A 15,000-nucleotide genomic window follows, 5' to 3' on the forward strand; every position below is an offset into this window, starting at 1 on the left:
CAACGGCCACACTTGAAATGGTGTATTTTTGTGCCATCTGCACAAGAGCCAGTCCAGGGGCACTGGCAACGCTCTCGCTCAAAAAGTCCTTACACATGCCGCGGGTACAAGTGCCAGAAAGGCGATGCTGGGCACAGGTGCCATCACAATTTCGCTTTCGCTTGCCCCAATAAGTCTTCACAAACGGAGTTTCCTGTCCAATGAAGGAGACGACGTTGGCATGGGTGCCAGTCTAATTTAATGCTGGCACAGCTTGGATGGTTTGACAGGAACTGGCCAGCTGGTGAGCTGTCCAGACTCCAATTCTCTGTTGTGGCATGGTTTCTATGGCTGGATGCCCTCCCTAATGCCAACCACTCTACAGAGTATGCTGGATGTTTATTACATTCCACCAGCTCAGGTGCGTTTATGCAACACTGGCACAGGTACATTTTATGTGGTACCAGCACCTGGAAGGACAGGCCTGTATGCATGGATGACAGTGATTTTACTTAGCTTGACGTGTCATATCAAGTACAACAAATCACAACTCTTGGTCCCTTGTCATTTCCTCAGTGAGGTCCGAAGATCCTTTCTCACCACTGTGTCTCACATCTCCCTGGGTTTACCCCATTCCACCAGTTCCCTCCATGATTAGAGCTCAGCACTTTATGCAGCTGTCCTCTTCCATTATATATATATATATATATATATACACATACACACACATATATATATATATATATATATATATATATATATATATATATATATTTACATATATATATTTATACACACACACATATATATATATATGTATATGGGATTGACCACTAGCCACTAAAGCTTTTTTTATTCTCTCCCTGTTTATTTTTTTGTGTTCCTTTTTGTTGAAGAGCATACACTCAAAATATAGAAGACTTTCTCACCTTTCCGAGCATTAAACTAATACACCTGTTTGTTGTTTACACACCTGTCTTCGTCTTTTGCTTTTTGTAAATTCCAACTATATATATATATATACAGGGGTTGGACAAAATAATGGAAGCACCTTAAAATTTCAAACAAATTTATTTTAATATAGGGTAGGATTGCCTTTGGCAGTAATTACACCTTGAATTCTATGAGATATGGACTCATATAAAGTTTGAATTGTTTCCAAAGTAATTATTGTCCATTCTTCACTTAAAACAGTCTCCAGTTCTTGTAGTTACTTGTTTTTCTAAAATGCACCATAAATGTTCAATAATGTTGAGATCTGGGGACTGCGGTGGCCAGATAAGATGTTCAACTTCACTAGAATGTTCCTTGTGCCATTCAGTAACAACTTTAGCAGTGTGAATTGGTGTATTATCGTCCTGAAAAATTGCTTTTCCCTCCGGAAACAGTTCCGCAACCATAGGATGAATTTGATCAGGTAAAATGCTCAAATAGTGTTGACTATTAATTCTGCCATGAAGGGAAACCATTGGGCCGGCGGATTTCCAAGATATAGCCACCCAGATCATCACAGATCTTTCTCCGTCTCCACACGTATACTCGGTCGGTGGCCAGAAATAGGGTAAAGGATGACTCATCTGAGAAAATTACATTCTTCCACTGTTCTAGGAACTAATTCTGTAGGTTTTTACTCCACTCTAAACGCTTTGCAACGTTTGTTTTTGAAAGTAGTGGTTTTCTGATTGCAGCCCTCCCATGAAATCCAGCTTTGTGCAGCTCCCGGCAAACAGTTTTTGTGGAAACTGGGTTCTTGAGGTGGTCATTAAGCTCTGCAGTAATTTTGGGAGCTGTACTTTTGTGATCCTTTCTAACAATTCGCATAAGAGTACAACTGTCCCTATGTGAAAGTTTTGGTTTTTTTCCAGAGTTTTGTTTTGTGAGGAGGTTTTCCCCTCTTTTCAAAGACTCATTACCTTCGAGACAGTACTTCTTGATGCACCAAGTATTTCAGCTGTTTTCGTTATGCTAGCGCCTTGTATATGAACACCAACAATTTGGCCCCTTTGAAAGTCCAATAGATCTGTCATTTTAATGAATTTTGATTACCTTTTTCTGATGATATCTGAAAAGAAACAGCAATTTTAGCAAAACATATTAAGCAACACTAATAATAAATCAAAAAACATAAAAATAAACAAGCTTTTGATGGTTTTATATATTTCAAAATTATGATGCTAGGTGTTTCCATTATTTTATTCATCCTGTATGTATGTATGTATGTATATATATATATATATATATATATATATATATATATATATATCCTGTGCATACATAGCTAATGATGATATTAAACAAACACCCCCTACTCACACATGCTCCCTCTGTTTGTCTTTGTTTCAGTATTTCGTTGGAAGTCATGACATTGAACCCTGTATGTGAAAGTGTGGAAACCCTAGAAGGTGTCCCAATTACGGTGACAGGGGTTGCACAATGCAAGATTATGAAAGAGAAGGACCTGTTAAATCGGGCTTGTGAGCAATTCCTTGGCAAATCCATCGACCACATTGAAAGGGTTGTTTTACAGACATTGGAAGGCCATTTACGAGCTATTCTTGGTAAGAACATTTTTTCAATATCTATTCTCTCTTTTGACTTGTCTGTCTTTCTCCATTGATTTCTCTCCAATCTGTGTGTGTTGGTGTGTGTGTGTGCCTGTGTGCCTGAAAGGAATGTCAATGGGAAAGAGAAGGAAAGGTGAAAGAAGAAAGAAGAAAATTGTGTTTACAGCTGGTCAGTTCTTTCAATGACAAGTCTATTCTTGGCCTTTAAAAATGGCAAAACCAGGTGGCATTGTTTGGAAGAAAGTTGTTTTTCAAAGAGTTGGCATCATTGTCCAGTGTGAGAGAGTGTGGGTGTGTTTTTGTGTGTGTGTGTGTGTGTGTGCACGCGTGTGTGTGTGCATGTGTGTGTGCCTGTGTATCTGAAATTTATCCCTAATAGTGGTTTGGATTTTGGCTATTCCTTCTAGCATACCAGGTACCCTATGATGGATACTTCTTGCAGCTGTTTCAGTCCAGAGGTGACATGCCTCATTCTATTTTTATCACTCCAGTAGACTGAAGTAATTAATAGATGAAATAGAGGTACATGGATGATTCTCTAGGCCTCTTCGGAGATTTTATAAAGTTCATAAGGTTAAGTTATAAATATAAAAATATAAAAACCATAAAAAACCACATATATATATATATATATACATAGATATACATAAATAAACATAAATACATATATGTATATTTAAATGTACATACATAAACGTCCGTACATGCACACAAATGAATCAATTATTATTGTTGTTATCATTATTATTAGATGTATTGTATTATACATATTAGGTAAAATATACATGTATATTTACGTATATGTATATGTAAAAGTATGTTTATGTGTATGTATTTATATTTATATCTTAACCTTATGTACTTTCTAAAATCTCTGATGAAGCCTAGAGAAACACCCAAGTACCTCAATTTCATCTTCTAATTACTTCAGTCCACTGGAGGGATAAAGGTAGAGTGAGGTATTTTTGCCTCTTGGCTGAAACAGCTGTAAGATATTATCCCAGTCTCTATTGCTATTTACTATGTTATATTTTAATATTTTAATATTTTAATAATTACTGATATTTTATATTCTATATATGTAAGGCATAATATGTCATATATGTATGTATATTGTTATAATTGTCCTTTTAGTAAATAAATAAATAAATTGACATAATATAATGTCTATAAGTTGATGAATACCACCTATTGATCCCCTCCATTTTCTTATTGCTCTATGTCTGTCTGTCTGTCTGTCTCTATCTGTCTCTCTCTCTCTCTCTCTCTTTATCTCTCTCTTTATCTCTCTCTAGAAGCAGGGTAATGCTTGTTTCTGCTTGATTGTAGGCCAATGACTGAAACTATTTAAATTTATGAAGATCAAATGTAAACTAATTTTTAAAATGTTCTTTTCTCTCTCTTTTTTTCTTCTTCTTCCACCTTTTTCTGTTCCTGTCATCTTCACCTCCAGGAACACTGAGTGTTGAAGCTATATACCAAGACCGAGACCAGTTTGCCATGCTGGTGCGAGAAGTCGCTTCACCAGATGTTGGAAGGATGGGAATTGAGATTCTTAGTTTCACAATCAAAGACATATATGATCAGGTGGAGTACTTAGCTTCTCTGGGTCGCACTCAGACAGCCAACGTGAAGAGAGATGCAGATATTGGTGTGGCAGAAGCCGTAAGAGATGCCGGAATTAGGGTAAGTATTGCTGACAAAGCTAACCATATTTTTCCTACAGCAAGATACTTGTTTTTGTCCCGATATGCATGCTCTAACCTCACATCACTTGGCACAAGGCTACCTCTGTCAATATCACTCCTCTCAATTTAGGGAGTCTTTGTCTTGTAAGTTACTGGTGACATCACCAGTGTTGGCACCATGTAATAAGCTTCTTCAAAAGGCATCTAGACATAGAAACTATGCCAAAGCAGACAGCAGAGCTTGGTGCAGCCCCTTAACTTTCCAGTTCCGTGCCAGCATAGAAAATGGATGTTAAATGATTGTGATGATGATGTTGCTGGCAAAGTGGCAAGTAGAATCAATGGCCCATTGAGCGAAATGTTTATTGACATTTCCTCTGACTCTTTATTTTCTTAGTTCAAATTCTGCTGAGTCAGCTTTGCCTTTCATCTTTTTAGGGGTTGATTTAGGTAAAAAAAAAGTACCAATCAAATACTGGGATCAATGTTGGCTGTGTGGGTTAGAAGCTTCCTTCTCAGCCACATGGTTCCTGGTTTGGTCCCACTGTGTAGCATCTTGACCAAGTGTCTTTTATTATAGCCTTGTGAGTGGATTTGGTAGAGAAAAAAAAAAGTACTGGGGTGGATTCATTCAACTGAAACTTCTTCAAAGTAGTGCTGAAGCATGGCCACAGTCTAATGACAAGTAAAAGATTAAAAGATTGATTTTATTGACTAATTTCCATCTGCAAAATTTCAGGCCTTGTACCTATAGTTGAAAAAGTTATTTCTGTTAGAGCGTGAGATGGGCAGAATTGTCGGAGCATTGAACAAAATACTTTGCAGTATTTGTTCTGGCTGTATACTCTCTGAGTTCAAATCTCACTGGGATCAATTTTGCCTTTCACCCTTTTGGTAAAATACAGTACCACTCTAATACTTGGGTTGATTTAGTGAACTACCATCCTCCCAAATTTTAGGCCTTGCTCTCTCTCTCTCTCTCTCTCTCTCTCTCTTTGTTCTCTCTCTCTCTTTGTTCTCTCTCTTTCTCCCCTCTCCCTCTCTCAATATCTTGTTCTCTCTCTTTCTCCCCCTCTCCCTCTCTCAATATCTTGTTCTCTCTCTTTCTCCCCCTCTCCCTCTCTCAATATCTTGTTCTCTCTCTTTCTCCCCCTCTCCCTCTCTCAATATCTTGTTCTCTCTCTTTCTCCCCCTCTCCCTCTCTCAATATCTTGTTCTCTCTCTTTCTCCCCCTCTCCCTCTCTCAATATCTTGTTCTCTCTCTTTCTCCCCCTCTCCCTCTCTCAATATCTTGTTCTCTCTCTTTCTCCCCCTCTCCCTCTCTCAATATCTTGTTCTCTCTCTTTCTCCCCCTCTCCCTCTCTCAATATCTTGTTCTCTCTCTTTCTCCCCCTCTCCCTCTCTCAATATTTTGTTCTCTCTCTTTCTCCCCCTCTCCCTCTCTCAATATCTTGTTCTCTCTCTTTCTCCCCCTCTCCCTCTCTCAATATCTTGTTCTCTCTCTTTCTCCCCCTCTCCCTCTCTCAATATCTTGTTCTCTCTCTTTCTCCCCCTCCCCCTCTCTCAATATCTTGTTCTCTCTCTTTCTCCCCCTCTCCCTCTCTCAATATCTTGTTCTCTCTCTTTCTCCCCCTCTCCCTCTCTCAATATCTTGTTCTCTATCTGCAGGAAGCAGAATGTGAAAAAGTCGGAATGGATGCTAAATATGCTGCTGATGCTAAAGTTGCCGATGCATCAAGATTGTTCCAGATGCAGAAGGCTGCTTTTGACATGGAAGTGAACACAAAGAAGGCTGAGGCAGAGCTGGCGTACGAACTTCAAGGTGCCAAAGAGAAACAGAAGATCAGAACTGAAGAGATTGAGATTGATGTTGTCGAGCGTCGTAAACAGATCGATGTGGAGGAGAAGGAGGTGATCAGGAAAGAGAAGGAACTGGTTGGTACCGTGAAACGCCCTGCCGAAGCTCAAGCTTTCAAAGTTGAAATGCTAGCTGAAGGTCAAAGGTAAGCAATTTCCCTTTTTCTGTTTTGCTTTCCTATTTTTCCTGTGATTATTTTCTTTTATCTTTTTGATGGTTTGTGTGTGGGTGTTTATGTATATATATAAAGTTTAATGTTGCAAACTTTCAGTTATCAAGCAACTTGCAAAGATTCCATGATGCTACAGAAAATATCAATCTTGACCCAAACAATCTATGGGAAGATTTCAAAAGAAAAGTATTTCAGGCTGCAAGTTTGTCAGTGGGATTTAAATCACATAGGTCCAGAGATTGGTTCTCAGATAGATCAGCAGAAATTCATGATCTACTTTTAGTAAAACAAGACTTAGGCCATACACTTCTTTCTCAGTCCTTGAACCCCAACTCAAATGAAGCTTGCTGAAAGGGAAAGTGCAGACTGCTCTAAGGAAAATTAAACAGGAATGGTGGAATGATAGAACAAAGGGGGCACAAGAAGCAGCTGATAGAAATGATACTAAGGGTTTGTACTCTTATTTTAAGGAGGTATATGACCCCAAATCTTCTTCAATAGTTCCAGTGAGAACAGCAAATGGATGTTTGCTTCTGACTGACACTACTTCTATTCATAAGTGCTGGATAGAACATTTTTCTGCACTTTGGAATAGACCATCATCCGTTGACATGGGGATGATAGAAAAAATGGAACACCTTCCAGTTATAGAAAAGATGGCATTTGAACCAACTTTAAATGACATTTATTTAGCTGTGAATAAGCTGAATAACAATAAGTCTCCAGGGTCTGATGGAATCTGTGCAGAAGTTTTGAAATATGAGGATGACAAAATGTTTGAACTCTTAAATATATTAATTTGTCGCTGTTTGAGAACTGAGAAAGTGCCTCAAGACCAGATTGGTGCCATTTTAGTCTCCATGTATAAATTGGGGCCAAAGGATCTGTGTGGTAATTTTTGTGGGATTTTGCTTTTGTCTGAGGTTCGAAAGGTACTAGCCCACAGTGTGGTTTTCGTTCTTCCAGGGGCACAGCTGATTGTATCTTTACTGTCAGACAATTACATGAAAAGTGCATTGAACAGAATCTTGCTCAATACCATTGCTTTGTTGATTTGAGCAAAGTATTCAGTACTGTTAATTGAAATGCTCTGTGGCTAATTCTAAGGAAAATAGGTTGCCCAGGAAAATTTGTAAACATGATCAGGGCTTTGCATCAAGATATAAAAGCTAGAGTTAATTTTGGTGGTAGGCTCTCTGAATCTTTTGCTGTGGAAAATGGAGTAAAGCAAGGAGACCTTGATGCACCCACCCTCTTTGCAATATACTTTGATGTTGTGTTGTCACATGCTTTTCAAAACTCTGAGGAGGGTATTTACATTAAATATCAAACAGGGAATGTTTTCAATCTGACCAGACTGAAATTCAAAACGAAGGTTTTTACTTCACTCATTAGGGAACTTTTGTACTTTGATGATTGCGATCTTGTCAATCATTCTGAAACAGGTCTGCAATCTCTTGTATCTGCATTTGACTTGACTTGTGGTGATTTTGGCTTGACTATCAACTTGAAAAAAACAGTTGTAATGCATCAACCTGTGTGTGGTGCTGTTTGTAAGCCCCACTAAAATTTTTGTTAAGGGAAAGTTGCTTGAGGTTGTTGATTCGTTCGTCTACCTTGGAAGCTCTGTTCAAAATGATGGAAATCTTGATACAGAAATACAGCTGTGAATTCAAAGGGCAGCAAAGGCATTTGGTGGCTTGGAGTCACGCGTTTGATGCCAGCAACATATAAATAAGAATACAAAGCTGGCTCTTTATAAATTATTTGTCTTACCATCCCTGTTGTATTCCTGTGGAACTTGGACTTGTTATGAAAGGCATTTTAAACTGTTAGAACAATTCCACCAAAAATGCCTTCATCACATTAAAAAAATTAAATGGAGTTCTTTTCCTCCAAATAGATGTCCTTACATCTGCAGGCATCAACTGAATTAAAGCTATGATTTTGAGGAACCAAATGGAATAGTGTGGCCCTATTGTTCAAATGGCAGATGAATGCATGGTGAAACAGCTGTTTTATGGTGAGCATGCAGAGGGGAAACGCTATCAGTGTAAACATAAAAAAGGGTTTAAGGATGGCATAAGGACTACTATGAAGTCACTTCGAATGGTTCCAGAAGATATAGAAACCCTTGCTTCGGATTGAGTTGGATGGTGAATAAAGGTGGGCTTGAATCTTATCTGTGAATGCATGGAAAACAAACCTCCACCACCTATTCTGCTTATATGTCTGTGCACACCATTGAATGCAGTGTGTGCCAGAAGATCTGCAAATCCAATGGAGGCCTCAAAAGATATTTTAAGATCCACAAAGTGCAGAACTTATCGGCAGGTCCAAATCAGAGCTGCAATCCATGTGGGTGTCTTTTCAGAACATTGTCTAGTTTGAAAAGCCACATCAGACGCCATGAAAGGGCTAAAGTGTAGCTACAGGAGGTGGTCAAACTCTGTGTAAGGAGTAGACAACCACCATGTATATATATATATATATATATATATATATATATATATATATATATATATATATATATATATAGGCACTGTCATGGTATTAGCTGTCAGAATTGAAAGTAGAACTGACAAGGAACGTTACTGCTGGTTTGAGTTGATTCTTTGGCTACTGACTAGCCGGAGCTATCTATCTGTCTGTCTATCTCACTATCTCTCTCTCTCTCTCTATCTATCTATATATATAAATATATATATATCACTCGTTAACCTCTGTTTGTGTCCGTAGAATTTATCAAATTAGAAAACGCAAATTTAATATAAAAATATATTTTCTGAAATTGCAAATTATTTAAAATATAAAAATATAATTTTCAACAGAGAGAATTTATCAAAATAGAAAACAAATGAAGTTTGAAGTTTAAAAATAATAGGATCGACCACTCACGACTAGCTAGCGCGGACGCGCGACTGCGCGTTCGGGACCACTCTGCTTTAGTAGTACCCTTATACTCTGTGTGTTTTCAAACGCATGGATATAGGTGTCAAATTTGTTCCAATAACTTTCGAGTGATAGATAGATAGATAGAGAGACAGACAGACAGACAGACAGATAGATAGCTCGCTCCGGCCAGTCATGGTATTAGTTGTCAGTAGCCAAAGAATCAACTCAAACCAGCAGTAACGTTCCTTCAGATTTTTCTACTTTCACTTCTGACAGCTAATACCATGACAGTGCCTATATATATGTGTGTGTGTATATATATATATATATATATATATATATATATATATATATATGTATATATATGTATAAACATATATATACACACACGTGTGTACATATGTGTGCTTGAATGTATATGGGAGAATATACAAATAATAACAGCAGACGAGGACAGGTGGTGTAAATAACAAAAGGATATATTAGTATGACGCTCGGGAATACGGAAAGTCTTTGACGTTTCGAGCTACGCTCTTCAACAGAAAGAATACGGAGACAAGGAGAAAAACACGGAGAAAAAAAATTGAATAGTGTTCGTGTGAATGTATACATGTTTATATGTGTGTACACGTGTGTATTTCATAGTTGTGTGTGTGTGTATGTATATATATATATATATATATATATATATATATATATATATATATATATACACTCTCTTCTGTCTTTTCTCTTTTCAAAGAAAATATTTCTTCCAGTGTTCACTATTATCCCCCTTGTTCTGGTCTAATGACACTCCTTGTTTGTTTTCGTACGGTTTCCTTGTATGTTTCCACTGTCCTGTTTTTGTTCCCAACTTTAACCCTCCATAAAATCCAAAATTTATTTTGGAAATTAGGGGAGCAACTGTCTTTGAAAACTCATATTGTCGTTGAATGCTTGAAATGAGTAGATAGAAAGCTGACAACTGATGAAGGGTCATCCTTTGTGTTACTTGTCCTGTTTTAAATTTTTTTTCTCTCATTGTTTGCGTATTTAACTCGCTTGTTTTCATACTTCATGTTGTTTACAGTTGGTGACGTCCTGTGCCCATATATCTATGTATGTAGATATACATATATTTTTGTAAATTCTCACTATATATATATATATATATATATATATATATATATATATATATATATATATATATACACATACATATACATGTATATGTATGCGTGTATGTATATATTTGTGTTTGTGTCTCCATGTCTTCCTTAGAGAAAAATCCAAATTCTTTTAAAACTTGGCACGGCTGTGTGTATATGTGTGTGTGTGGTTTCACAACTGATTGGACTGGAGCGACGGGAAATGAAGTGTTTTGCTCAAGAACACAACACGCCATCTGGTCAGGGAATTGAAAGGATGATCTCGTGAGAGGGTGACTCAAGTAAATCACCCGAATGGAGGTATTGCAAGCCACATTTTGTTCTCGGTGATCAAAAGGACGAATAGTACAACTTGTACTGTAAATCCTGGCTAGTTGGGATTGGTTGCTCAACTATGTCAGAGATCAAGTCAAGTGTGTTGTTAAGAAGTTAGTTCTTGGTTCAAATCTCCACTGCACTGTTTGGCAAGTATCATTTGCTAACATAGCTTTGGCTTGTTCAACACCTTTAGAGTAAAATTTGGTAGATGGTAACTGTAGAGGAATCTGTTGTATGTGTATGTATCAGGTCATCCCATAAGTTCTGTCCGAATTTTGAATAAAGAAAACAAGTGATCAAATGTTATATTTAATTGAAATTTAATCATCGATGTACTTTCCCTGATTATCTATGACTTCCTTCCATCTATTTACAAGCTTTTTAATCCCATCAACGTAAAGCTCTTTTGTTTTCAAAGCAAATATCTCTAAAATGTCAGTTTCGATCTCCTCCTGGCTTGCGAAAGTTATGTCCCCCAAATGATTCTGTAAACTACGAAACAAATGGTAGTCTGAAGGAGCAAGGTCAGGAGAATAAGGTGAATGAGGAATTTTTTCCCAACCAAGCTCTTTGATCTTCTGTGATGTGATCTTTGCAGTGTGGGGTCGCGCATTGTCATGATAAAACATCACTCCTTTTTGATTCAATAAAGCTGGTCTTTTTTTCTTCAAAGCTTGGTTCAAATGCTCTAATTTCTGACAGTAGACTTGAGCATTGATTGTTGCATTAGGTGGTAACAATTCAAAGTGAATTACTCCTTTGTAATCCCACCAGATAGAGAGAAGAACCTTTTTCCCATGAAGTTCCCTTCTCGGTTGTGATTGAGCTTTTTCCCTTTTACCAAGCCACTGTTTACGACGTTCAACATTTCGATAGAAGATCCATTTTTCATCGCCAGTCACAAGTCTATTCAAAAAGGGTGAAATGAGTTCACGAGAATGGAGGGAAGAGCATATGTCAACTTGGGATTTGTGGTTGCTTTCATACCAAGGCACCCATCTTCCAAGTTTAGGAACCTTTCCAAGTTGTTGAAGATGGCGATGAACAGTTGTATGGTTTGAACTAAGCTTTATTGCCAATTCTTCAACTGATAATGAAAGATTTTCTTCAAATAATGCCTCAAGGAGCTTATCATCAAACTCAACTGGACGTCCTGTTCAATCTTCATCTTCAAGGCCGAAATCTCCACTTCTGAATTTTGCAAACTATCTTCTGCAAGTTCTTTCATTCAAGCATTCTTTCCCATAAACTGAGTGTATGTTTCGAGTCGTTTCGGCTGCAGAGTTTCCTTTTTTGTACTCATAAAGCATTATGTGCCTCAAATGCTCTTTGGATACTTCCATGTTAGAAAGGGTTTTAATCAAAGAAATGTTAATTCTATTATTCTGTAAAATAATATTTAATTAGTTTAAATGTACATAAGTGCATAAAAATAATTTTTAATTCCATCAGACATTCTAAAATACTATTAAATTTCATTCAGTTTTAAAAAAGGTAAAATCGGACAGAACTTATGGGATGGTCTGATATTTCTCAACCATCTAGTGCATGGCACTTTGAGCAAGTGCATCTTTGCTTGTCGGATTGGCAATGCTTCATGAGTGAAATTTGATAAATGGAAACTGTATGGAAGCTTATGTGTGTGTGTGTATTTTTCAACCACATACTGCATAGTACACATTGTTCCAATCCACTCAGCTAGCAAAAATGAGTAGTACCTGCATTTCAAAGGGCCAACCTTGTCACATGGTGTCATGCTGAATTACCCCGAGAACTACGTGTTCAAGTGGTTATGGTCAAGCAACTGACAAACAAATATAACAAAAGCAAAGTTTGAAGCCATTTTTCATATTATCTAGAGGTAAACAAATAAGTTGCTTCCCAAGGACAAAAAAACTACAATGCCTGAGTAATTCGAAATAATGTGAAATAAATAAGCATTACATTTCACAAAGTAATCTGAATGCATGCCTGTGGAGTGCTCAACCATTTTGACATTAATTTCATGAGCAGGCTGTTCCGTTGATTGGATCAATTGGAACACTCGTCGTCGTAACTGACGGAGTGTCTCCTTTAGTCAGGAATTGATTATCATTATAGAAAATAAATAATCTTCATGCAAGATTCAATGTTGAGTGTCTTTTCGTTTTAGTTCTTTTTAGGACTAACACAGAGCTTCTTCTGCCTTTTTACATAGTTCGTGGTTAGCTTCAAAAACTGCTTTCTTCAATGACGTTCTAAAATCATAATCAATAACTAATAATCATAGAATTTTCAGACATTCAAAGATAATCTGATATGTGTGCTTGTATATATACTCGTGTAGATCGATACGATGCGAGAAGTGCTGTAAATGTTTTGTATTATTTACCCCCGAAGTTTTTAGGAAAGCATAAATAAGCATGGGCAAGAAATGAATTCAAACCTGATAGAAGGGACGTAACTCCGTTGAACTTTGGTATCCGATAGAGCTGAATGAGTATCAACTAAGTATTGAGTTTGGTTGTGGTGAAGGGGAGGTCAGTGTAATTGGTTAAAAGCCTTCAGAGGCAGTAGCTAAGCATGACTGCAGTTCAGTGAGTGAAACCAGTAAAAGAACAGAAGATAAAAAATTTAGCAAGTTCAACAGGGTTTGTGTCAACTTGTGGCCATTATGATAGGACTTAGTGTAATTGCATTTGGGATGATTGCAAACCAACTTAATTTTTATGTGTGTAGACAAGATGGGACAGGGAGTGCCTAGGGACACATGCTGCATAAAAGCGTATCAGTAAAGTGCCACTAACATAATTATCCTTCTGGACCATCTACTTCTAATAACAACAGGTCTGAAGCAAGTCAAAAACTTCAGATGTTTGAATTTCTGGGTGAAGTTGTCCAAGCAAGACGTCAAAATGAAAAAGTCACTTGAGAAAGCTCTGATCAATATGGTCGAGGTGTGGAACTCGAACATCCACCAACATATCAATTTTAGCTTCTATGCAATTGTAGAGTCCATTCTACTCTATGACTGAGAATAATGGATGCTGGATGCTCCCCCACATTAAAGTTTCTGGATGGTTGCTACACCAGGATTCTGTGTTCAGTATTTAACATGAAATACAATAAGTGACTAGCATCTATATAGGGGTGGCAGTAGGGCACGTGAGGTGAGTGAGAAAATAGCTGTCAGAAGAATGAAGATAGTTAATCACTGCCTCAGCAGGATACACATTAACCCTTTAGCATTTAAACAGGTCATATCTGGCCCAAATATTCTTCCTGTTTTGTAGTTAAACTGACCAGATCTGGCATCTCACACCTATCCTACAATATACACTTGCATCATTGAAATCTTAAAGCTCTAAGACAATGCCTGAATAATTCAAAATAATGTGAATAAATAAGCATTACATGTGACAGAGCAATCTGAATACTTAAAAGTTAAAGCCTTAGTGCACCACAATTCAATACAAATCTGAATATTTATGCACCTGGGGTAACCATATTTCCTTTCTAATGCAGGGCTCCTTCTTCTCTAGCTCAATCCTGCTCCCCCTCTCAACCAAGTGGACTCTTTGTCTTTCAAGTTACTTTATGACCTCCCTGCTGCTGGTGCTATGTAAAAAGCACCCTCTACACTCTGTAAAGTGGTTGGCATTAGGAAGGACATCCAATTATAAACCATGCCAAAGCTGATAGCAAGGCTTGGTGCCGTTGTCTGATTTGCCAGCTCCTGTTGAACCACCTAACCCTTGCCAGCATGGAAAACAGATATTAAATTATGATGATAAACAGAATGTACTGTTTGCACTGCACAGTGCAACATACCAATTACACAACACGGCACAATTACAACCTATGACACTGTGTAACACGGATTTTGTCCTTGGGTAGTAACTGTTATTTCCTGTTTGCTTACCCCTAGAAAGTATGAAAAATGGTTAATATTTCCTTCAGACTTTGCTTTTGTTACATTTATTCAAACCCCAAACTCTCAACAAACGGCTATGATGCTCCTCTACTATTCCTGCTCGTCATCAAAGATGCACATATTATCAACTGCTAAGGGACATGCTCAAGTGGTTATGGTCAAGTGGTTATGGTCAAGTGGTTATGGTCAAGTGGTTATGGTCAAGTGGTTATGGTCAAGTGGTTATGGTCAAGTGGTTATGGTCAAGTGGTTATGGTCAAGCAACTGACAAGCAAATCTGTCATACTGAGCAGAATATTTACTATAGTGATATTTCTGCTTCAGTGACTCAGCATTGAATCTGTCTGAAATGTGATGGAAAATAGGTCAGTTTCAAAACATTGATGTCCAGGTCATGAAAGCCAAGTTTGAAGGGAATGGTAGTGATTTCCTTTGAATTCTAAATAGAAGCAAATAAGAAAT

At 37.5% G+C, this 15,000-nt stretch overlaps 1 protein-coding gene across 1 annotated transcript in view; it reads left to right on the plus strand.

Annotated features, from left to right (window-relative positions):
• Positions 1 to 15,000, plus strand: part of LOC106872323 (flotillin-2) — a 79,519-nt gene that overhangs the window by 60,214 nt on the left and 4,305 nt on the right. Inside the window, exons 3-5 of the mRNA XM_089343932.1 lie at positions 2,323 to 2,537; positions 3,997 to 4,229; positions 5,900 to 6,234. Coding sequence (XP_089200058.1) covers positions 2,323 to 2,537; positions 3,997 to 4,229; positions 5,900 to 6,234 — 783 coding nt within the window. The remainder of the gene's footprint in view (positions 1 to 2,322; positions 2,538 to 3,996; positions 4,230 to 5,899; positions 6,235 to 15,000) is intronic.

The sequence above is a fragment of the Octopus bimaculoides genome, chromosome 28, assembly GCF_046866305.1.
Source record: "Octopus bimaculoides isolate indiv1 chromosome 28, ASM4686630v1, whole genome shotgun sequence".
Lineage (NCBI taxonomy): Eukaryota > Metazoa > Mollusca > Cephalopoda > Octopoda > Octopodidae > Octopus > Octopus bimaculoides.